General features: G+C 44.9%; 1 protein-coding gene across 1 annotated transcript in view; it reads left to right on the top strand.

Moving 5' to 3' along the window:
- BRINP3 (BMP/retinoic acid inducible neural specific 3) overlaps nt 1-25,776 on the top strand; it is a 265,788-nt gene that overhangs the window by 16,897 nt on the left and 223,115 nt on the right. The window contains exon 2 of the mRNA XM_064148046.1: nt 6,405-6,690. Within this exon, the coding sequence (XP_064004116.1) occupies nt 6,455-6,690 (236 nt within the window). The 5' untranslated portion in view covers nt 6,405-6,454. The remainder of the gene's footprint in view (nt 1-6,404; nt 6,691-25,776) is intronic.

Genomic DNA, 25,776 nt, shown 5'->3' with positions numbered 1-25,776 from the left:
ATTATTCTGTGCCTCTTAGCATGCATGATTTATCAGTTAATCATAGAATCACAGAATTATAGAATCAACCAGGTTGGAAGAGACCTCCAAGATCATCCAGTCCAACCTAGCACCCAGCCCTGTCCAGTCAACCAGACCGTGGCACTAAGTGCCTCATGGCATGGTTTGTAAGCTCAACCTACAAATCAAGCAGACACCTCATTTTGTACTATTTTAGGTGCTGCTGTTTAGGGAGTTTGCAAACTATCCATCTGTAATTGTATACCATTTCTAATGTGAAAAGAAAAGCTTTTCCCTGGGGGAGGGGATGAAAAAAGAAAGAAAGAATTTGGTAGGGTTCACCTTACAATAAGCTAACAACAAAAGGATTTCAAATGTTCTTGATCACAGCTGAAGCTTAAAGGAATTTGTTCCTGTGATCATGACCTTTGTTTTGCACTAGCCAGTGTTCTCAGATGATGTACGTGTAAGGATTCACAGAAACTTAGAATCACAGAATCAAGCAGGTTGGAAGAGTCATCCAACATCATCCAGTCCAACTTAGCACCCAGCTCTAGCCAATTAACTAGACCATGGCACTAAGTGCCTCAGACAGTCTTGTCTTCAACACCTCCAGGGACAGTGACTCTACCACCTCCTTGGGCAGCCCATTCCAATGCCAATCACTCTCTCTGACAACAACTTCCTCCTAACATCCAGCCTACACTTCCCTCAGCACACCTTGAGACTGTGTCCCCTTCTTCTGTTGCTGGTTGCCTGGCAGAAGAGACCAACCCCACCTGGCTACAGCCGCCCTTCAGGTAGTTGTAGACAGCAATGAGGTCACCCCTGCACCTCCTTTTCTCCAGGCTGCACACCCCCATCTCCCTCAGCCTCTCCTCACAGGGCTGTGCTCCAGGCCTTTCACCAGCCTTGTCACCCTTCTCTGGACACATTTCAGTATGTCAGCATCTCTCATAGTGCCTTGAAACTGCTTTACTCTGGAAACAGATGTTTTGTCATCCATAGAATCATGGAATAAAACAGGTTGGAAGCAACCTCCAAGATCATCCAGTCCAACCTAGCACCCTGCCCTAGCCAGTCAACTAGACCATGGCACTAAGTGCCTCAGCCAGTCTTTTCTTCAATACCTCCAAGGAGGGTGACTCCACCACCCCCCTGGGCAGCCCATTCAAATTCCTGGCTACATCCTCCCTTCAGGTAGTTGTAGACATCAATGAGGTCCCCCCTGAGCTACCAGCTTCAGCCCCTGAGCTACCAGCTTCAGCATTCTTTATATGGTCAACAGAGCTAGGACTTGGCTATGGAATTTCAGAGGATGCTGAGTCAAATTCACCCTGGGTTAATGCCAGTGAGAAGACAGCAGACTCTAAACAAAGAAGAATTTAGTCCATTTTGCTTCTTGAGCTCGTTGTAACCTCAGAATTTAGAAGACAAAGGACTGAAACCTTATTAACATTTGCAAGTGGTATCTGGGTGAAACCCTGGAGATAACAGAGAGTAATTGTGCTGAGATTCTCTACCTGATAATTGTCCTCTAAGCTAGCACTTCAAAGAGACAGCATATTGGCATGACAGTTTTATTTGGAGATGTCTTCTCTACAGAGTGTCTTCTTCACTTTAAAATCGACCACCTCTCTTACTGAACAGGTGCTCATTTATTTTTCTCTTCCCCCCTCCCACCCTGAAACCAGTGGGTGGTCTAACAGGAATTTAATTCAGATTGTTCTGCCCTAAAGCACTGTGAAGGCTCTGACTACAGCATTTGTATGTCCCACATGTCTATAAAACTCCCCCAAAAAATGTTTTCAGGGCATTTATATCCATAAGAAAATGTATTTCATATTTTGAGAGCTTTTCCACTCTGTAACCTTAGGAAAATTCCTTAGGCTGGAATAGTTTTAATTATCCTTTAATAGGAAGCCTACATTTAAATCCATCTAACAGCCTCCCCCCCCCCCCCCCCCCCAACAACTTAGCTGTGGTCTTTTCATGCTTCAGCTTTTTGTTTGTTAAAGGGAGGTAAAAGTTTACCTCTCAAGGGCGTTAGGAGAATCAAAGCTACACAGGCTGCTTCTACAATGACTGGACAATACAGACAAGTGGCTAAGCATCTGTTAGAGATGAACTCATCATTTAATTCTCCCTAAGGACTAGCTGCATTTATACCTTTTCCACAGAATCACCTTCATATATCTTTAAACCAAGAAGATTTTCTCCTGTAACAATGCAGGTTCTCTGAAGGTGTTTTGTCAGCTGTTAATTTATGACCTGCCATGAGGAGCAGCTTTAAGGCGAGTGCAGAGGAGGGCTCTTCACTACTCCTTTCCAAGTGCTCATCTGGCCTCTTTTAAGGAAGATGCTGTGTATACAAAGTAATTAATTTTCCAATCCTAATATTATCATTTTGAATTCAAAAGGGACTCAATTAGTCATCATTACAGTTTAATGGCCTGAAACACTTTAGTGTTAATAAGCACCCGAAAAAGTAAACTCCTACCTCTTGTAAATTAAACCATTACAGGATTTTTTTTTTCAATAGAGAAGATAATTTAGGGAAAATAGAACCTCATGTCTTAGCTAGCAGTCTTATAGCAGCAGTAGGCAAGAAAATTAACAATCTTATTATGCTATTTGTAGCTTCATGAAGTGTCGAGACATTATGCCTAGAGTCTTCCTACTCCACGATGAAGATGATGGAGGGCAATGAGCATGCTGTGAGATATTTTTTTCCCTGACTGGTGAGGAGAGACAGAAATATTCATAGAATCATAGAATCAATCCAGGTTGGAAGGGACCTCAAGGATCACAGTATCACAGTATTATCAGGGTTGGAAGAGACCTCACAGATCATCAAGTCCAACCCTTTACCACAGAGCTCAAGGCTAGACCATGGCACCAAGTGCCACGTCCAATCCTGCCTTGAACACCTCCAGGGTCGGCGACTCCACCACCTCCCCGGGCAGCCCATTCCAGTGCCCAATGACTCTCTCAGTGAAGAACTTTCTCCTCATCTCAAGCCTAAATTTCCCCTGATGTAGCTTGAGGCTGTGTCCTCTTGTTCTGGTGCTGGCCACCTGAGAGAAGAGAGCAACCTCCTCCTGGCTACAACCTCCCCTCAGGTAGTTGTAGACTATCGAGATCCAACCCCCTGACATGCCCAGGGACACCTTACCCTAGATCAGGATGGCCACGGCCTCATCCAGCCTGGCCTTAAACACCTCCAGCCATGGGGCCTCAACTACCTCCCTGGGCAACCCATTCCAGCCTCTCACTACTCTCCTGCTCAACAACTTCCTCCTCACATCCACGCTGAATCTCCCCACCTCCAGCTTCGCTCCATTCCCCCTAGTCCTGTCACTCCCTGACAGCCTAAAAAGTCCCTGCCCAGCTTTTTTGTAGGCCCTCTTCAGATCCTGGAAGGCCACAAGAAGGTCACCTGGGAGCCTCCTTTTCTCTTGACTGAACAGCCCCAACTCTCACAGTCCGTCCTCACAGCAGGGCTGCTCCAGCCCTCTCTAATCATCTTCATGGCCCTTCTCTGGACATGCTCCAGCATCTCCACATCCCTCTTGGAACAGGGTCTGCAGAACTGGATGTAGTACTCTTGGGGGGGGTCTCACCAGGGTAGAGTACAGAGGGAGAATCACCTCCCTGAACCTGCTGGCCACACTTCTCATGCAGCCCAGGCTCTAGTTGGCTTTTTGGGCTACAAGTGCACACTGCTGGCTCATGTTGAGCTTCTTGTCCACCAGCACCCCCAAGTCCCTCTCCCCTGGGCTGCTCTCCAGCCACTCACTGCCCAGCTTGGATTTGTGCCTGTGATTGCCTTGACCCAGCTGCAGAACCTTGCACTTGGTCTTGTTGAACCTCGTGAGATTGGCTTGTGCCCACCTCTCCAGTCTGTCCAGGCCCCTCTGGATGGCATCCTTGGCCTCCAGTGTTTACACTGCACCACACAGCTTAGTGTGATCAGCAAACTTTCTGAAGGTGCACTCAGTGCCACTGCCCATATCACCAACAAAGATTCTTCATTTATACCAAGCTCATTTTTTAAGAAGAAATGGCAACCAGAAGATTTTCATGGCTTTTATGAGGAGCAGTCTATTGCTTGTTGGTTTTACTTCAGGCAGGATTTTCATATGATGTGATGAGGCTTGCATGGTGGTGTAGCCTCACATACAAGAACTTCAAACTGTGAAAGCAAGCACCAACTTAGAGAGAAGATACTGAAACTTCCCACGAGTACAGGGATCTGCAGGCTTTTGTCTAGCAGTGATTGCTCTAGAGTAGAAGTCAAAGTACCTGAAAGGGGCCTGTGAGAAAGCCAGGAAGGGACTTTACACAAGGATCTGCAGTGATAAGATGAAAGGGAATGGATTGAAACTTGAGAAGAGCAGATTTAGGCTGGAGATTCGAAGAAAATTCTTTCCAGTGAGGATAGTGAGACACTGGATCAAGCTGTCAAGAGAAGTTGCAGATGCCCCCTCTCTGGAGATGTTCATAGTCAGGTCGGATGAGGTCTTAAGCAGCCTACTCTGGTGGAAAGCTTTCCTGCACACGGCAGGGTGGATGGAAATATGTGATCTTCCAGGTCTATGCATCAATGAATTCCATGACTCTAAGGTAGAGAGCTGTTTGTACTAGACTCTTGGAATCTCATTCCTAAAGTATTTATAAGGATAATATGAAGTCTGTGTTTTATGATCATCAACTACTGCGTGGTTGGTTTATGGTTGCAGCTGAGTGCTTTGGCATATGCTTAGCATGAAGTGCACAGACAGGGTCTTTTTTTAACCCAGTGAGATGATACAGATATTTATTGTTTGTAGCATCAGATCCAAATCACATTATGGATAATTAATTACATTTGTGCCTAAAAAAACCCCAAACAATAAACCTTGACCGTTTCTCCGCTTGTATGGACTGATTGTTATATTCTCAGCCCATAAATTCCTGTTGATTCATACGAAATTCCCTGCTCTTCTGGAGACAGTTGACTTCCTGAAGCTGATATGATATACTCAGACTATTAATATCCTAAATATATACACACAGAGCATATGCATTCAGCTACACCATTTCCATTCTAATGGAAGGGTGGTACTGAGTGAGCAGTTGCAGAACTATTTGATTGGAAGCATCTCTCATTTAGAGTACAGATTAAACAACTGATGGGAAAGAAAAGTTTTTCACCAAGACAAAACCAATAAAAATCAGAGCAAGGGACACTGCAAAATGTCATGATGAGTCTTGTCTTGAGTGAATGTGAGTTTAAAATGTATTTTTTCCCCTTTGAATGTGTCAGCTAGGCAAACAAACAACCAAAAGTTCTTGCATTAATGTGTTTTGATTAATTCTGTGCTGGTTTACTTACAGTGACAAACTAGAATGGTTTCTATATGTTTAGTAATCTATATGACCGTTATCATTTCAGTATTTCTGACAACTTCACTGATGTGTTCACAAAGTCTGAGCAGGATATAGAATCATTATCCTACTTCATTGTTATGGGACTGAGAGAAGCTGTGGCTTGTCTTCACTGAGTGCCTGCATGAGTCTGTGGTACTTGATTATTAATTTGGCACCCAAACAATTGTTTAGGTTCCTTTTACATAATGCTTCTGGGATGATCCCATTGGGTTGGACTGAATTGGAATGAAATTTAAGTGCTGCTGTTAGGGATACTCAAAACTGTGGTGTCGGGAGCATGAATAACTCACTGAGCTCAAATAACTCATTTTGCTCATCTCTGTGCACAGGTAGCTGCAGTGCTGCTGATCAATGCAGTCACTCTGTCCAGCTACAGGAATTTGGGCAGAATAATGAGAGCCTGTTAACTAGGTCTGTAGTGAAGACAAGCCATTAAGAGCCTTCTCCAAGGACATAAGAAAGCAATCTGGGTCTTCTGAATCTCACATTTTCAATCCAATATCTGAACTACAGCCTTATGCAGAGACATTGCTGAATGATTTTGTACTTATGCTAACAGGCAATCGTTCTTGTGTTGCCTCTTTTTCATTAATGATGAGCATTTCTGGGGGGAAAAAAGCCAAAACACCCCTCCCCCCCAAAGAAAAACCCTAACCCAAACAACAAAAGAAACAACCCAAAACCCCGAACCGAAACCCAAACCCCAACTAAAAATCCCTCCCCTGATGATCTCTGAAGGTTTCCCTTCAACAGTAAATATTATCAGTGATGATGTTAATGAAGACATTAGTTTCACAGCATCTGAAGTACTGAAACACTCCACTGTTAACTAGCCTAGTGGGGTTTATGCTAATGTAAAATGTAATAAAGTAGAGGCCACTATCTCTTTAAGCTGAAAGAAAGGAAACTTGTTTCTACTTCCAAGGGATGCCTGGTGTGTGCTTATCTAATTGACTGTGTATTTTGTCTAGGTGTTGAGGGAAAGCTAAGAGAATGAAGGCTCTAAGTCCCCAGTGGAAGCATGATATGGCGATGCAGTGCTGGTGCTGAATTGCTCTCTCTGATGGCTCTATGGGAGTGGATAGCCCTAAGTCTTCATTGCTGGGTTTTAGCGGTTGCTGCTGTTTCGGACCAGCATGCCACAAGCCCCTTCGACTGGCTCCTCTCTGATAAGGGACCCTTCCACCGCTCACAGGAATACACAGATTTTGTGGACAGAAGTCGACAGGGATTTAGCACAAGATACAAGATTTACAGGTATGAAGCAAAGGGAAAGCAATGACAGAGATATTATCCTTAGAAGTTGTGCATTATCAACAGGGGGTTTCCTTAAGAGAAAGTTTCAGCTGGGGGAATATATCCACCGAGGTCAAATTCGTTGCTGAAATCTATGCAAGGTTGTATATGCACTGTGTACTGTGGAAATGCCTGCTTGCCTTCTCTCTGTTTTGTTTAAAGAACTTGTGGTGATTGATGATGTTGCTTTGGAAAACATTGTTGTATGCTACCTGCCTCCTCCCCTGCCCTAGTGACATAAATATGTCCCGAAGTATTCAAACACCATCTCTGAATGCAGAGGGCTAATGTGGAACACCTCTGATCACACAGCGAGAACCAGTTCAATTGCTTTGTGTGCCTCGTGGAGCCGTGAGCTGAGACTTGAAGGTGGAAATTGTGGCTCCACAGACACCTCTGGCAAAGCACAGACATCAACGTACAAATCAGGGCGTTGCAAAAGCGACTCCAAAACTTTGTTGGTTTATGCTGTTGTTTTGAGATGCAGTTTTCTGATCCCTGAGGGGCTGAGCAGTTAAGAGCCACTGTGAATTTAACCTAAGCTGCAGCAGTTTGATCCACCACAAAATTCAGCGTTTGGCTGGCCCAGCTCAGAGTGAGTACATTTAAAACACAGAGAAAGAAGTTGGAAGTGTAGGTCTGCTTGAGAATTTTTGCCTTGCTGGGGAATTGCTTTCCTGATACATTTGTAACCCTGTCGGTTTCTACTCCTTCGAGACAGTGCTGGTGAAATATCTTCCTTAACATTTGCAAGAGGTATAACTCAGTAACATTGAATAGGTTTATCAAGGACATGGGAATGAAAAGGAGTGTTCAGTCTGGTAGCAGCAACTTAATGGCAAATGGAAAGAAGGGGAGAATTGAAGGAGCATGAGTGATTTAGGACAGAGAAAACAAATCTGTAAGCAGAGAGATTTTTACACTTCGTGTTGTTGCAGATCCCTCCTGGCAGCACAGACTAAAGCATGTCTGTAAGGCAATCCAGGACAGATTTTTAGCTACCCTCTAAACTCTCAAATGCATCAACAGAGACCATTTGGGTGTGGAAAGACAGACGCTGAGTTCATTCAAACCCGTGAAAGGGTCTGTGTGAATTGCATACCTGGTTTCAACTGCTACTCCCAAGTGGCATCTAGCTCTAGAAGAAGGTGAGAGTGATACATGCCTGTGTGTATACTACTACTAGTTCAGTGTCTGTGGTGTGTAGCAAAACTGATGGCCCCAGCCTGTGAAGATTTTGGTGTTTTAAGGAACTCGATTGCTTCTCCTTTCCTAAATACATGCAGTAGAGGGCACTCTGTTGCAGGTCAATTTTGCAGTGGGCTCCTTTGCCACATAGGCAGAAATTAAACACATTTTCAAAACAAAGTGTGATTTGGAAATAGGCTTGATGAAGTGTCTTGTCTTAACAGAGCAGCATCACCCAATATTTACTGTGTTTTAAAAACCAGCTGTCAGGACCAATAATGTAAAGCCAATAATGCAGAGACTGAGGCAGCATATTTTACTCCTATTATTCTGTATTAGTCAACACTGAACCAAAATTACCCTGCTAAAAACATGAAAGATGGAATTGTATTTCATTTCAGCTCTTTCTATCAGCTCTTTTGAGGTTTTATTTTTCTCCTCTCAGCCATCATTACAGAAACAGTGTGAAGGTTTATAGATCTCTAGTTACATTACTAATAGTTATTTGAGTTTGTGCAAGGGTTTCATAGAATCATAGAACTGTCAGGATTGGAAGGGACCTCAGGGATCATCTAGTTCCAACTCCCCCTGCCATAGGCAGGGACACCTCATACTAGATTGGATTGCTCAGAGGCTCATCCAGCCTGGCCTTGAAATCTTCCAGGGTTGAGGCTCCCACCACCTCCCTGGGCAACCTGTTCCAGTGTCTCACCACCCTGATAGTGAAGAACTTCCTAACATCCAATCCAAATCTACCCACTTCTAGTTTTGCTCCATTTGCCCTAGTCCTATCACTACCCAACATCCTAAAAAGTCCCTCACCAGCTTCCTAGATACTAGAAGGCCACACTAAGATCTCCTCAGAGCCTTCTCCTCTCCAGACTGAACAGCCCCAACTACCTCAGTCTGCCTACTTCAACTGACTTTAATTTACACAATCCCACAGAAAGTGTTCCTTGTGTTTATTTCAGAGAATTAGAGAGAGAGACATTCAAGATCAGATTTGACATGGCTGTGAGAAGCCCAATCTAGCTGGAGGTGCTCCTGAAGCTCCCCACTGCAGGGGGGTTGGATAAGATGACCTTTGAGAGTGCCTTCCAAGCCAATGGGACATGTGAATCTGTGAATCACAGAATTGTGGAATATTAGGTTGGAATCACAGAATTGTGGAATATTAGGTTGGATCCTCCCAAGGATCATCTGGTCCAACCCATCTAAGTGATGACTCAGCATCCTGTGAAGCTGAGTCTTATATCTGTCCAATGCAGGAGAATCCCCTGCTTCCCTTGGGAGATGATTCCAACATTTCTATCCTCTGTCTATTCCCCTCAAGAAACAATTCAGGAAATTGTAAGAGACAGAAGCTACCTGGAAGCAAAAGAAAAGCTACATTTTATGATGTACTCCTCCAAACACAAACTTTACTGCAGAGTTTCTTTGTAAAATATGGTTCCATTAGCAAGTAGTGCAGAACATGGTGACCTTGTTATGAACCACACACTGTAAATTTAATCCCTGTTGCTTTTCTACAAGCTTTCCCAGGCTGAAGGATCTGGAGTTTAATTGGTCTCTTCATCCCCTCTACCTATCCACTACCTAATGAAAATGATCCCCCAGGGAGACAGTCTTGACTTGAGTGGAGAGGTAAGGAAGGGAAAGCAGACCTGCTTTGGCTCAGCTGGGGAATAGTCACAAGGAAGAAAGGTGCCACTCCAAACAGTGCTAGCAGAGAGGTCTTCTTTCCCTTTGCTCTTCACTTCAGCCCTTAAAGCCCACACTTGAGACACAACTGAGTAAATGGGGTGGAAACTCATCTCCTTTCATTTTGACATCCATTCCTGTTTGGAATTGATGGAGAGGAAGCAGAGTGAAATGTATAACATGAAAAGCTCCAGCAGACTGTGTCCCATTTTGAATCCTTTCTTGTAGGATGTTGGGGTCAGACAAAGTGACTCAAGATATATTTTTTTCTTTTAAAAGGCACAAATATAGCAAGTACCTGCAGACTAGCTAGAGGTGTGGCTCTCTTTTGGGGAAGGAGCTGGCCTCAAAAGGCCTGGTGGGATTGTGACAAGACAATCATGGAATCATGGAGTCATAAAATGATTTGGGTTGGAAGGGATCTTTAAGGGTCATATAGTCTAGCAATGAGGTTCAACAAGGACAAGTGCAGAGTCCTGCACCTGGGGAGGAATAATAAACTGCACCAGTACAGGTTGAGAGGTGATCTGCTGGAGAGCAGCCCTGTGGAGAGGGAGCTGGGAGTGCTGATGGAGAACATCCATGGCACAGCAATGTGCCCTTGTGGCCAAGAAAGCCAGTGGGATCCTAGGGTGTATTAAGAAGAGTGTCCAGCAGATCAAGAGAGGTTCTCCTGCCCCTCTACTCTGCCCTGTTGAGACCTCATCTTGTATACTGTATTCAGTTTTGGACTCTGAAGTTAAAGAGGGACAGGGATCTGCTGGAGAGGATTCAGTGGAGGGCTACAAGGATGATGAGTGAACAGGAGGGCATGGCTGATGAGGAGAGGCTGAGGGACCTGGGGCTGCTTAGTCTGGAGAAGAGAAGACTGAGAGGGGATTTAATAAATGTTTATAAACACCTGAGGGCTGGTCAGGAGCAGGGGGACAGGCTCTGTTCACTTGCTGCCTGTGATAGGACAAGGAGCAATGGGTGTAAGCTGCAGCACAGGAGGTTCCAGCTCAACACAAGAGGGAGCTTCCTTCCTGTAAGGGTCGCAGAGCACTGGAACAGGCTCCCCAGAGAGGTTGTGGAGTCTCCTTCTTTGGAGCCTTTCAAGGCCTGTCTGGATGTGTTCCTCTGTGATCTGTGTTAGATTGTGTGGTGATGCTCCGGCAAGGGGCTTGGATTCAATGATCTCTTTGGGTCCCTTCCAACCCCTAATATCCTGTGATCCTGTGAATTAGAGCAAGTTAGTGAGAGCCCAGTCCAACCTGACCTGGAATGTTTCCAGGATTGGGGTTGCTACCACCTCTCTGGGCAAAGTGAGCCACTGTTTCATCACCCTCATAGTAACAAACAAATAAACAAACCAAACCAACAAAAAAAAATCTTTCTTCTCTTTAGTTTAAATCTCTTTTTCATTTGAACCCATCACCACTTGTCCTGTCACAACAGGCCCTGCTAAAAATGTCTCTGCATCTTTAAGTACTGAAAAGCCCCCAGATGGTCTGCCTGGAGCCTTCTCTTCTCCAGGCTGACCAACCCTAATTCTCTCAGCCTGGCCTCACAGCAGAGGACTTCCATCCACCTCAGCATTGTTGTGGCCTTCTCTGGTCCCACTCTAGTAGGTCTGTATCTCTGCTGTGCTGAGGTCTCAAGTACTGTATGTAGTACTTCAGGTGAGGTCTCACCAGAGTGGAGCAGAGCAGCAAGTAACCTCTCTCTTTCCATGTCTCCAAAACAACAGCATCCGAACTATACACAGACAACAACTTGTGTATAGACTGCAAAACTTAATAAGTTCTGTCTCCCATGGGAAGTAATTCAGGGTGACCTGCCTGATGCTGTGACTGGGTGTTTGCAATTAATATCAACCAAACTATTTCAATGACAAGAATATAAACCCAGCTGTGAGTTGCACACACTGCCCATGGGACTGGAGTACTGCATCCAGTTCTGGGGCCACCATTACAAGATGGATGTGGAGATGCTGGAGCATTTCCAGAGAAGGGCCACGAGGATGCTCAGAGGGCTGCAGAAGTTCTGCTGTGAGGATAGACAGAAAGAGTTGGGGCTGTTCAGTCTGCAGAAGAGGAGGCTTCCAGGTGACCTTCTTGTGGCCTTTCAGTATCTGAAGGGGGCTACAAAAAAGCTGGGGAGGGACTTTTTAGGCTGTCAGGGAGTGACAGGACTGGGGGGAATGGAGCAAAGCTGGAGGTGGGGAGATTCAGAGTGGATGTGAGGAGGAAGTTGTTGAGCATGAGAGTGGTGAGAGGCTGGAATGGGTTGCCCAGGGAGGTAGTTGAGGCCCCATGGCTGGAGGTGTTTAAGGCCAGGCTGGATGAGGCTGTGGCCAGGATGATGTAGAGTAGGGCATCCCTGGGCATGTCAGGGGGTTTGTAACTTGATGATCCTTGTGGTCCCTTCCAACCCTGACTGATTCTATGATCCCATGACTTGAAAATACATTGGGGGGATTTCAGCAGGAGATTGCTGTGTGACTTTTGTGTTCCAGACAGAACTATTATGCAGTGACTAGAATGATATTTGATTCCTACAATTTCTTCTCCTTTGGCACCCTCAGGAGGGGCAGTAATAAGGTAGAAAAAAAAAAAACCCTCTACCTTCTCAGCCACATCATTAACTTCCCTTTTTTTTTCTTTTTAATTTTGAAATAGCATTCCCTATTGTAATCAAGTTCATATTGAAAAGCAGAGAAGAAATGCTTTTGATTAAGTCAGGTAATGCATATTTCTGTAAATACCCAAGAGCCAAAGCTGGAGGCTTTTATTCTGCACCCTTGTTTGACACTGGCTTGAATGGGACCAGGGTCACGTACTGCAGGCCCATGAAAGACATGGAATAATAGGACACAGAAATGGAAAATCACATATTGAAAAGTATATTAAAATGAAGATGTCTTGAATCCTGATGGAAACATTGTCCTTTTTCCTCAGCCACAGAGTAAACCAATCAGGTGTTCCTTGTCTTACTCTCTCCACCTCCAGCTTTGATCCATTCCCCCCAGTCCTGTCCCTACCTGATAGCCTAAAAAGTCCCTCCCCAGCTTTTTTGTAGGCCCCCTTCAGATCCTGAAAGGCCACAAGAAGGTCACCTGGGAGCCTTTGCTTCTCCAGACTGAACAACCCTAACTCTTTCAGTCTGTTCTCACAGCAGAGCTGCTGCAGCCCTCTGATCAATCCAGTGGCCCTTCTCTGGACTTGCTCCAGCATGTCCAAATCCTTCTTGGTATAGAGACTCTGGAACTGGATGCGGTACTCCAGGTGGGGTCTCAGCAGAGCGAAGTAAAGGGGGAGAATCACCTCCCTGGCCCTGCTGGCCACATTCTCCTGATGCAGCCCAGGCTCTGCTTGGCTTTCTGGGCTGCAAGTGCACACTGCTGGCTCACGTTAAGCTTCTTGTCCACCAGCACCCCAAAGTCCCTCTCCTCAGGGCTGCTCTCCAGCCAGCCAGTCACTGCCCATTCCCTATAGCTCTTCAAAGGAAACACTCTCCCACAGGAATTGTTATAATTGCCACCATCTTTGGTGGAATTCATTGCTACCAATCTGAGCAGAGAAATGCCAGGAAAGCACCTGGCTGGCTGCTGAAACCCTCTACAGTGTTAGGAGTGCCATGTCAGTATTTTATTATGGAAGATGGCTCCTGTAGCTAATAGCAGCAAATATTTTGGCAAAGAAAACTGAGTTTATAATTTGTTATTTAATACACAATGGGAGTGCTGTGCCTCTCATGGAAATCAGCTCCCCAGACAAAGGGATTTAAATCCAAAGAACGAGATGAGAGCTTACCAGAATGGAAAGAGTGATTGTGAAATTATGCAAAGAACCCACACTGTATCAGAAGAGGTAATTTCTACAGAGATAGGGAAGTATTCATGCTATCAAATGAGGTCCTGAGGAAATCTCCTCAGGGATTCTGTGTAGTTTTTGTTCAAACAAAATGATTTGAAATCTGAAGCAGATGTGAAAAATCAGGAGAAAGAAGAGAGCAGCTTTCCTTCTAAGGCAGAAATGTTTGGCATGCTTAGGCAAAAAAACTAGAACTACAATGGTGAAAGAGAATCACAGAATGGTGCAGGTTGGAAGGGACCTCAAAGATCATACAGTTCCAACCCCCTGCCATAGGCAGGGACACCTCCCACTAGAACAGGTCGCCCAAGGCCTCATCCAACCTGGCCTTGAACACCTTTAGGAAGGAAGCATCCACAACCTTCCTGGGCAACCTGTGCCAGTGTCTTACCACTCTCACTGTAAACAACTTCTTTCTAACATCTAGTTTGAATCTCCCCTCTTTAAGTTAAAACTCACTACCCCTCATCCTGTTACAAGACCCTTATAAACAGTCCCACCCCACCCTTCCTGTAGGCCACTTCATATACTGGAAGGCTACTCCAAGGTCTCCTCGAAGTCTTCTCTTCTCCAGGCTGAAGAGCTCTAACTCTCACAGCCTGTTTTCATAGCAGAGCTGCTCCAGCCCTCAGAGCATCTTTGTGACCTCCTTTGGACTTGCTCCAGCAGTTCCATGTCATTCTTGTGTTGAGGGATAGAATTTTACTGAGAGAACTTATATCCTTAGCTGTGAGAAGAAAGTAAAGCAAACAACCTGTGCCCTCTATCACCCATTCTTCTGCTGAGAACTGCAACTAGTCAAAACACAGATAAGGCACTCACTTCTCACACACTGCTCAGCTCTCACATCTGGCTGTGCCTTCTTTCTGGCATCCTGGTCTCTGTGGCTGCCTCTGCCTTAACTCTAATCCAATCTAACCATTTTTCCTCTAACCTCCTTGTTGTCTTGCTTGATATCTCACCTCAGATCTCCGTATTTATCATGTGAGATACATGTGGGTTGAGCAGGTTATTTCTGAAGGGAAGGAAAGAGGGAGGGGGAAGAGGGGTTTGAGTTAGCGCCCCTCCTGGAGGCTCTGATTGTTTCTGGGAGGGGTATTGTGTTTCTGTGTTACTTTTAGCTTGTCTATAACTGTATATATTTGTGCATACATGCTCGTATGTTGTGCTCAACTGTACATAGAGCTTCATTCCTTAACTTCCAACTGGCTGAATCTAGTCTGGGTGATTTAACAAGGCCAAGTGCAGGGTTCTGCACTTTGGCCACAACAACCCCAAGCAGCGCTACAGGCTGGGGACCGAGAGGGATCTGGGGGTGCTGGTAGATAGTAGCTGAAGATGAGCCAGCAGTGTGCCCAGGTGGCCAAGAGAGCCAATGGCATCCTGGCCTGGATCAGGAACAGTGTGGCCAGCAGGACAAGGGAGGTTCTTCTGCCCCTGTACTCAGCACTGCTCAGGCCACATCTTGAGTGCTGTGTCCAGTTCTGGGCTCCTCAATTCAAGAGAGATGTTGAGATACTGAAATGTGTGCAGAGAAGGGTGACAAAGCTGGTGAAAGGCCTGGAACACAAATCCTATGAGGAGAGGCTGAGGGAGCTGGGGGTGTGCAGCCTGCAGAAGAGGAGGCTCAGGGCAGACCTCATTGCTGTCTACAACTACCTGAAGGGAGGCTGTTGCCAGGTAGGGATTGGTCTCTTCTGCCAGGCAACCAGCAACAGAAGAAGGGGACACAGTCTCAAGTTGTGCCCGGGAGGTCTAGGCTAGGTGTTAGAGGGAAGTTGTTGTCAGTGAGAGTGATTGGCATTGGAATGGGCTGCCCATGGAGGTGGTGGAGTCATTGTCCCTGGAGCTATTCAAGAAAAGACTGGATGAGGCAGTTAGTGCCACTGTCTAGATGACTGGACAGGGCTGGGTGCTAGGTTGGACTGGATGATGTTGGAGGTCTCTTCCAACCTCGTTGATTCTGTGATTCCATGATTCTATGAAATACAAAAGCCATCTCTATCATAAAACCACACTGGTATAAACTGGCTGTGAATATCTCCAGGCTGACTCTTTAAAAAAGGTTTCAACTGGTTAAAGTAAACCAGTTCTGAGATTTGAGCTGCAAAATTGTACCAGTGCTATAGACAGGGGAAAGAGTTCTGAGATGGGATGCTTACAGTGGGGTGCTGTAGGCTTCAGTAGCCTCTCAAATCCTGCACTGTAATTGGGAATTTTCCATTGAACCTGGTGGATGAAAGGTGCATCAATCATCTGTGTCTTCATTCTTGGGGTGTTTAGAAAAGGCTATGTACTGAATGCACAAAGTCCTCCTGTGAAATCCAGTGGCTGGAGACAGAGAGAAGCAGGTCAAAGACAGTTTCTGGAATTGTTAATTGATAGATATCCATTGGAAAAAAATAATAATCATGGTCCAAAGAGTTGATGTTTTGGGCCTGTAGAATCAAAGAGTCGTAGTTCAGTGGAAGAATAGTTCAACTGTAAGAAAATAAAAAGCAGGACCTTTTTAAAGACTGTCTGGACCTGAAAAAATATTGATGAGTTTCATTTCTGATTGTAATATGCCTTAGCAGCCTCTCTTAGTCTAGTTAGCTAAGGGCATAGCAAAGACATGACACAAGTTAAATCACTTTGGTGAAACTGCTTGCATAAGGACGTACCTGAGGGAAATAAGAGCTTTAAATGACCATTTTTCCAAGTCCATCACTGCTGCTTTTCTCCAAATTCATCTAATTTCCAGCCTTCTATTTCACATGCAACCCTCCTCCAGAGCAACACCTCTTTGTTTTATCTTTAGTGCCTGAAGACATATCAGGCAGCAATGCTTTACAATTAGCAATTTCTATTATCAGACTTGTATTAGTTTCTTGATCTGTTTATCCAAGGGATTCTCTGAAAGGTACAGGCTTGTGACAAGGTGAGAATAAAGGAACAGCTAATTTAAACTGAGAAGCTACATGTGCACAACAAAGCACTTTAAAGGATGTTTTCAGATGAAGCATAATTGCAGCCCAGTCTAATTTACCAGTAATATCAGGGGGGCTGACCAGTCATAGAATCATAGAATCAACCAGATTTGAAGAGACCTCCAAGCTCATCCAGTCCAATCTATCACCCAGCCCTATCCAATCAACTAGACCATGGCACTAAGTGCCTCATCCAGTCTTTTCTTCAACACCTCCAGGGATGGCAACTCCACCACCTCCCATTCCATTTACATTTCTTCTTGTTTGCTTGATGTCTTTAATCAACTGATCCTAAGGAAACTCAAATAGCAAGGAAAAGAGGGAATCTTACTCTTCGTAAACATTCCACAATAGACCCACTTTCAAAATCCACTATTTTAAGGATAATTATGAGATCAAGCCTCCTACTGACATGCTTCCCTAGAACAAAGAACATTTATTTAGAGAATATGATATGTCATCATTTCAGTTACTTACTTCATAAATCATTTAAGTTGCCCTAAAAAAATTAGGGTAATAGAGGCTGTAACGTAATGGCTTCATGCAATCACCGAAGTAGTATAAAAGCTGTTTAACACTAATAATAGATTCATTCTTCTGTCAGCAGGAGAGTCTGCCAGGATCTTGGGCATGAAATCAGGTCGTTTTCATTAATTCTTTGAAGATTTTTGGTTAGTTGAGTCTTTGTTCTTTCATTTGCCCTTCCTTTTCATTTTTGTTTCAATATCCCCTGCTGGTACTATCACTGACATTCAAGACGTAGAGGAATTGTGAATGCTGATGACATTCATAAATGGGAAAAAAATAATTACCAGCATTTCTTTTTGTTACTGAAAGAAAAAAAGGTGAGGTTTTTGTTACTTGATTCGAGTTCTCTGAGCTTTTATTTTAACCTCTATATTGTTAGCTTTCCTTATTGCTGCCAGGTGGGCAGCCATCTCCAATGAGAATGGCTTTTTGTACAGATATGAAGTGTCCAGTTCTGGGCTTCTCAATTCAAGAGAAATGTTGAGATACTGGAATGTGTCCAGAGAAGGGTGACAAAGCTGGTGAAAGGCCTGGAACACAAATCCTGTGAGGAGAGGCTGAGGGAGCTGGGGGTGTGCAGCCTGGAGAAAAGAAGGCTCAGGGCAGACCTCATTGCTGCCTACAATTACCTGAAGGGAGGCTGCAGCCAGATGTGGGTGTTGGTCTCTTCTCCCAGACAACCAGCAACAGAAGAAGGGGACACAGTCTCAAGTTGTGCCAGGGTAGGTCTAGGCTGGATGTTAGGAGGAAGTTGTTGTCAGAGAGAGTGATTGGCATTGGAATGGGCTGCCCAGGGAGGTGGTGGGGTCGCTGTCCCTGGAGGTGCTGACAAAAAGCCTGGATGGGGCACTTAGTGCCATGGTCTAGTTGGATGGATAGGGTTTGGTGACTGGCTGATCTTGGAGGTCTCTTCCAACCTGTTTGATTCTATGATTCTATATTTCTGAGTCTATATGTCTGCGTCTTGGTTCTAGTTTAAATTTCCCAGAGACTCAAATATAGGTAATAGAACCAATAACAATTTCTAGGATGCCTTTCCCTCTCCTCCCATTTTTCAAAGAAAGGGAATTAGATGTAGAGGGGGAAAGGTAAAACACAGCCAAATGAGTAGTCTCACTTCATTTTGGAAGTTAAAAGAGAAAACTTTAACAACAAATAAAAGGTATTTGAGGTAGAGGAGTTGCAAAAAGGTATAGGGAAGAGAAAACAAGATACAAAATACATATATACAACCAGATTGATGGCAATGTTTTTTTTTCCAGAGAAGGGCAACAAAGCTGGTGAGGGGCCTGGAGCACAAATCCTATGAGGAGAGGTTGAGGGAGCTGGGCCTGTTTAGCCTGGAGAAGAGGAGGCTCAGGGGTGATCTTATTACTGTCTACAACTACCTGAAGGGACATTGTAGCCAAGTGGGGGGTGGCCTCTTCTCCCAGGCAACCAGCAATAGAACAAGGGGACACAGTCTCAAGTTGTGCCAGGGTAGGTATAGGCTGGGTATTAGGAAGAAGTTCTTCACAGAGAGAGTGATTTCCCATTGGAATGGGCTGCCCAGGGAGGTGGTGGAGGCACCGTCCCTGGGGGTCTTCAAGAAAAAACTGGCTGAGGCACTTAGTGCCATGGTCTGGTTGACTGGATAGGGCAGGGTGCTAGGTTGGACTGGCTGATCTTGGAGGTCTCTTCCAACCTGGTTGATTCTATGATTCCACCCTTGTGGACTGATGGCCACATGGTAAAAGAAAGAGCAGCAGGAACAGAATGATGGTGTTGTCAGGCAGGCAGGGTGAGATAGAATGAGACAGGAAGCTCCTCTGGTTTCATAGGGGGTTAGATGGGAAGTGGGAGTGGGTTAAACACTACATCTGGGATAACGTTGGGACCCACCCCCAGAGAGGAGTCAGGAGGATCTGAGGTCAGGGTCAAGACCTCTCCTCCAGGAGGGTTAACCCTTTTACAGGGTGGCACCTTTATCTTACACAGAGAAGCACAGAATGCTTTTCTATCTAGAAAAGCAGTGTTATTGATTAGAGCCTGTGATGCTCTGTGCAGAAGGGGGCTCGTGCCTTTGCCATGCAGACTAACACCAGCTGACACCAAATGTGCTCCCCCAAAGATTTTTGTCATTTTCTTCTACTGTCATTGACTAAAGGTCATGGTCAATATCTCAGAATTCCAATCTTGGTTTTCTTCTAGGTTGGATTGATTTATTTTGCAGGTTTTACTCATCATTATGCTGGTTGTGAGGTTTTATTGTGCAGCTACAAATTCATTCCAACAGAGATCCTTGTGAGGAAAAGCAATGTTTCAGAATAATGTCTTGTTGCTTGATTCTGCCTAGAATCCCAATATGATTGTTATGGATAATAGTGTTCTTAAGGTCATTAATGCCTCAGTATCTCAATTCATCTTCCAATGCCCTCGATTTCTGCTTTATTTATACAGCTGGAGAAGAGAAGATATTTTTACTGACCAGACAATTTGATATATAGAGAGCTCATGCACAAAGCCCGCTAGCAAGTTGGATGTTGTGTATGCAGGTCTCACATGCAGACATGAAACAGCATCTGGCTTTAAGTAATGAGTTGAAATTTCTCAAGAGAAAAACACATATAGAGCTTTTGACTGATGTGAGTTTTGGTTTCACCAGATCTACTGTAGAGAGGCCAGAAGAGGGCTGTGAGGATGATTAGGGGACTGCAGTACATGCCTTATGAGGAGAGGCTGAAGGATTTGCCATTGGAATGGGCTGCCCAAGGAGGTGATGAAGTCGCTGTCCCTAGAGGTGTTGAAAAAAGGACTGGATGAGGCACTTAGTGCCATGGTCTAGTTGATTGGCTAGGGCTGGGTGCTAGGTTGGACTGGCTGATCTTGGAGGTCTCTTCCAACCTGGTTGATTCTATGATTCTATGACCTGAGACTTTATAGTCTGGAGAAGATTGAGAGGGGACTTAATCAATGTTTATAAACACCTGAGGGCTGGTCAGGAGTGTCCGGAAGGACTCTGTGCACTTGCTCCCTGGTATAGGACAAGAAGCAATGGGTGTAAGTTGCAGCACAGGAGGATCCACCTCAACACAAGGGGGAACTTCTTTCCTGTAAGGGTCACAGAGCACTGGAACAGGCTCCCCAGAGAGGAGAATCAACCAAGTTGGAAGAGACCTGCAAGATCATCCAGTCCAACTTATCAACCAGCCCTGTCCAGTCAACTAGACCATGGCACTAAGTGACTCAGTCAGGCTTTGCTTCAACACCTCCAGGCACAGTGACTCCACCACCCCCCTGGGCAGCCCATTCCAATGCCAATCACTCTCTCTGCCAACAACTTCCTCCTAAAATCCAGCCTAGACCTCCCCTGGCACAACTTGAGACTGTGTCCTTTTGTTCTGAAGTTTTAAGTACCTTCTCACAGTCACAGACATTTAACAAATGGGGATTTTTAACTTATATCCTGACCAGTAGTAACAGGATTTGGATGTTTTACTAGGAACTCATATACAATGTCAGCTTTTCTATTAATAGAAATTAAACAGAGGCAATGCATCTTTATCCAGTTACATCCAATTGCCTTTTATTTCAACCACATCTTTAGTCTTTTACGTAAAATACTGGCTATAAGCCACAAAAATAAAGCCAAAATCTAAGCATTACACAGCATAACCAATCTGATAATCCTCATTAACAAACAGAATAAAGACTTTTGTCTACATTCCACATATTTAACCATGCAAAATAAATAAAAAAGAAACCCAACAACTCAACAATTTCAATTGATTAAATATTAAGGACTTGTAGCGAGGTCTCTTCTTACAAAGAACTGCTCACTGCTGTTCTGTCTCTTATCCCAGGCAACCAAAATCAGAACAAGGGGAGGTCTAGGCTGGATGTTAGGAGGAAGCTCTTCCCAGAGAAAGTGATTTGCCATTGGAATGCACTGCCCAGGGAGGTGGTGGAGTTCCCATCCCTGGAGGTGTGTAAAAAAAGCCTGGATGAGGCACTTAGTGTTCAAGTCTAGGCAGGATGAGGCCTTATGCAACCTGATCTAGCAGGAAGTGTCCCAGTCATACAATCATAGAATCAAGCAGGTTGGAAGAGACCTCCAAGATCAGCCAGGCCAACCTAGCTCCCAGCCCTAGCCAATCAACTAGACCATGGCACTAATTGCCTCAGCCAGGCTTTGCTTCAACACCTCCAGGGACAGTGACTCCATCCTGGGCAGCCCATTCCAATGCCAATCACTCTCTCTTACAACAACTTCCTCCTAACATCCAGCCTAGACCTCCCCTGCCACAACTTGAGACTGTGTCCCCTTCTTCTGTTGCTGCTTGCCTGGCAGAAGAGACCAATGCCCACATCTGGCTACAGCCTCCCTGCAGGTAGCTGTAGACAGCAATGAGGTCTGCCCTGAGCCCTCTCTTCTGCAGGCTGCACACCCCCAGCTCCCTCAGCCTCTCCTCACAGGATTTGTGTTCCAGACCTTTCCTGTCCGTGGCAGGGGATTTGGAACTAGATGATCTTTAAGGTCTCTTCCAACCCAAACTACTCTATGAATCTATGAACACAGAATGAAATACAATTCTGCTTTGCTGGAAAAAAAAAAAAAGGAGACCTAGGAAAACAGATCATTACATTATTCTTCTACCATAAGCCTGGCTAATACCTTTTAATAAATGCTGAGATGCCATAATGGAGCAAAAAGCAAGGCTTCACACAACAGATGCCCTAGGCTAAGCCCCTCTAGTTATTTACCTTTTGTGTGTTATTAGTTCCTGACAATCAGGGCAAACTCTATCTCTGGAACAACCCTGGAACAACATGAAAGAATGACATGGAGTTACCTGTGTATTGGACTGCTGGGATAGTCATGTCAGTACCTCAGATGAATAATCCATTTGTAGTTAAAGCAAAGGCACTGCACTGACTGACTGCAGACATTCCTGGGTTTAGGCTAGCATGAAATGCTATGTTGATCTTCATTGTAAATAGACAGGCAGACACAGAGGAAAATACATAAAAGCACAAACATGTCCACTCTGGACTTGATGCTGAGACTAATCCAGTGAAAGGATTAGGATTTTGGATTTATTTAACTCCTTTCTGACATAAAGAAAGATGTGGATTTTTTTATCGCTGATAACAAATGGTGGAATTTGGAACAGCAGTGTGGAGATTTATTTCTCCTGCTGTGAAATGAGGGATGGTCACACTTCTCCCAGACAGAAGCAGAAGATGGCCTTCATCACTGATGTATTCAAGGATTGCACCTTTACTTTGTATCAGACCTTCACCTGCTACTGAAGCCAGAACTTCATAGAATCATAGAATCAGTCAGGGTTGGAAGGGACCACAAGGATCAGCTAGTTCCAACCCCACTCACATGCCCAGGGACACCTTACCCTAGATCAGGATGGACACAGCCTCATCCAGCCTGGCCTTACCTCCAGCCAGGGGGCTTCAACCACCTCCCTGGGCAACCCATTCCAGCCTCTCACCACTCTCATGCTCAACAACTTCCTCCTCATGAACAGTCTGAACGTACTCACCTCCAGCTTCGCTACATTCCCTCCAGTCCTGTGACTCCCTGACAGACTAAAAAGTCCCTCCCCAGCTTTTTTGTAGGCCCCCTTCAGATCCTGGAAGGACACAAGAAGGTCACCTGGGAGCCTCCTCTTCTGCAGACTGAACAGCCCCAACTCTTTCAGTCTGTGCTCACAGCAGAGCTGCTGCAGCCCTCTGAGCATCCTCGTGTCCCTTCTCTGGACATGCTCCAGCATCTCCACATCCCTCTTGTAATGGGGGCTCCAGAACTCGATGCAGTACTCCAGGTGGGGTCTCAGCAGAGCGCAGTAGAGGGGGAGAATCACCTCCCTGGCCCTCCTGGCCACACTTCTCCTGATGCAGCTCAGGCTCTGCTTGGCTTTCTGGGCTGCAAGTGCACACTGCTGGCTCACATTAAGCTTCTTGTCCACCAGCACCCTCAAGTCCTCTCCTCCTCTTCTATCAACATAGAAGTGATATCTACCCCACTATTAACCCAGCCATCAACAATTTTCCATCAAAATGCTTTCTCGACAGCAAACCAGTGACCAATTAAATGTAAATTTCATATTTCCAAGGATTCTTTAAGAACTTAAATTCAAATTTTAAAGGAAACAACAATCCATTTCCACATCCATACCAGGGACTGCCAAGAATCGGTGTCTCACTCTCAACCACCACCCAAATGTCTCCAGTGTCTGTTTTTCTTTCATTATTTTTCTTTCTGGGAACAAATCTAAAGACCAATAACAGAGTTCCAACACCACTTCCAAACTTAACCTGGATAGAGGTAGGAGAGAAAAAAATTGTCAGTGCTTTTTAATTTTGGTTGCTCTTCTCATCACAGAATGTCTTAGATTGGCAAAGCCCTTCAAGCTCATCGAGTCCAATCATTAGTTTCACACTGACAAGTCCTTGGCTAACCCAAATCCCTCAGCACAACATCTCATTACTAGGAATCACTATGGTTGGAAAGGGCCACCAGGATCTCCCAGTCCAACCTTCATCCCAGCATCCTTCATCACTAGACCATAGCCTCAAGCACCACATCCACTCTCCTTTTAAACACCTCCAGGGATGGTGACTCCACCACCTCCCTGGGCAGCCTGTTCCAGTGCCTGACCACCTGCTCAGGAAAGAACTTCCTCCCAACATCCAACCTAAACCCCCCCTGATGCAACTTGAGGCCATTTCCTCTTGTCCTATTATTAGTAATTTGGGAGAAGAGACCACCTCCAGCCTCACTACAACCTCCTTTTAGGTAGTTGTAGAGGGCAATAAGGCCCTCTCTTAGCCTTCTCTTCTCCCTCAGCCGCTCCTCATAGGTGATGTTTGCCAGACTTCTCCCCAGCCTCCTGCTGCTCTATGGACTGTCTGTAGTGTAGTGGAAACTGAAAAAGATCTCCAAGGGAAATGGAAACATTGGAAAGCAATTTGCCTATGAGAGAAGAAGTTTAGTCCCAATTATGTTGGTCTGAAAATGGTGTGAAGTGATAATGACATAGTATGGAGCAGGTACAGATGTTCCTTTTTAATGCCTAGCACTAAGCAATTAAAATCTTCTGGACTGCCTTCTCCAAATGCCTTTTAGTTTTCTCTAATGTCTTTCCAGGCTGTTTGAATGCTATTTTCATACCAAAACTCATTTTAAATCTCCAGTTTCAATGAAGGCAATGGTGTAATTAACATTTTTGTACTCACACATTGGCAACATGTGTGAGCACGCATGTGCAGGATTTGGAACCCATTTGGAGGCAGATAGGATGCTAGACATACACACATGTCTTCCCAGGGATTTCTAGTTATTTCTGTTTTGAACCATCTCTTTTGATGCTGATAAGCTTAAACTAGCATTTTCAGGAGAGGACACAGCTGCCTGTTACAAACATCTCCTATTTCTGGTGTTCTTTGACATGCTCATGTAATTTCTGCTGTGTAAATCTTGTCAAGTTGGTCATATTTGTGAAAGGATTAGCATTATTCTTTATCTCTCCTCACTCTCTTGTCAGGGGTGTTTGATGGCACAAGATGACTTGGTGGTACAAGAGGATTTTTTTTATTCAAAGCCTGACAAAGCAAAGTATCCTTTGCTATCCAATAATATCCTGAAAAGCAAATGGAGTTTACTTTAATATTTTGCCACAATGCTTCTTCCTGCCCTTCTGCTCCCTCTGCTGAGACCCCAGCAGCAGTGCTGCAGTCCTCAATACAGCACAGACAGGAACCTATTGGAGAGAGGCCGGAGGAGGCCATAGCAATGATCATAGAACCATAGGATCAACCAGGTTGGAAGAGACCTCCAAGATCATCCAGTCCAACCTAGCACCCAGCCTTGTCCAATCAACCACACCATTGCACTAAGTGCCTCATCCACACTTTTCTTCAACACCTTTAGGGACAGCGGGGGCAACCCATTCCAGGCTCTCACCACTCTCATGCTGAACAACTTCCTTCTCACATCCAGTCTGAATCTCCCATCTCCAGCTTTGCTCCATTCCTCCAAATCCTGTCACTCCCTGATAGCCTAAACGTTGGGATTGTCTTTTCTGTTTAAAGCATCAAGACTGTGATGCCTACAGCTGCCACAGTTTCATCTGGTGAGGGTTTTTCTCTCCATGCTTTTTGTTTGCTGGGAAAAGCAATTAAATATAGCAAGATGATAACTGTCCTGCTCTGCTTTTATTAACCTAGAAGAATGTGATGGTTTGAGAGTTACTCGTCTCCCCACTCTCATGAAATCACCCAGACTAGACTTAGCCAGCTGGAAGTTAAGATATGAAGTTCTATATGTACAGCTTAGCACAAGATACAAGCAGATATTCACAATCTATACAGCTATATACTTGAATGTACAAGTTAAAGGTAATACAGAAACACAACACTCCTCCCAGAAATCAGAGTCCCCAGGAGGAGCTCCCAACCACTCTTCCACCTCCTTTCCACCCTTCTACCTTATCCCAGAGTTTGCCTTCTGTGCAAGGTGAGTTTGGAGGATCGGTCAGGGGAGGTTAGAAAGCAGAAGGATTACACAGAAGCAGCCCAGGGCACCAGCTGCAACAGAGACACACACACACTGACTTTCCTGCTCTGTATTACCTGTGTTTTGTGTTCTTGCTCTTACCCATCTCAGCAAGCCTATGAGTGAAGCAGCCATCACCATTGTTTCCTTCTCACAGCCTATAATCTAATTTCTCTCATTAAATTACTCCAGTTTGCCTCAAACTAGCACAAAGAGTCAGCCAGACGTGTCAGACATGCAGTAGGGAAGCCTGTAA

The sequence above is a fragment of the Pogoniulus pusillus genome, chromosome 8 (assembly GCF_015220805.1).
Source record: "Pogoniulus pusillus isolate bPogPus1 chromosome 8, bPogPus1.pri, whole genome shotgun sequence".
In the NCBI taxonomy this organism is placed as follows: Eukaryota; Metazoa; Chordata; class Aves; order Piciformes; family Lybiidae; genus Pogoniulus; species Pogoniulus pusillus.
The sequence above is the reverse complement of the archived record's forward strand: the minus strand, read 5'-3'. Positions and strand labels throughout refer to the sequence as shown.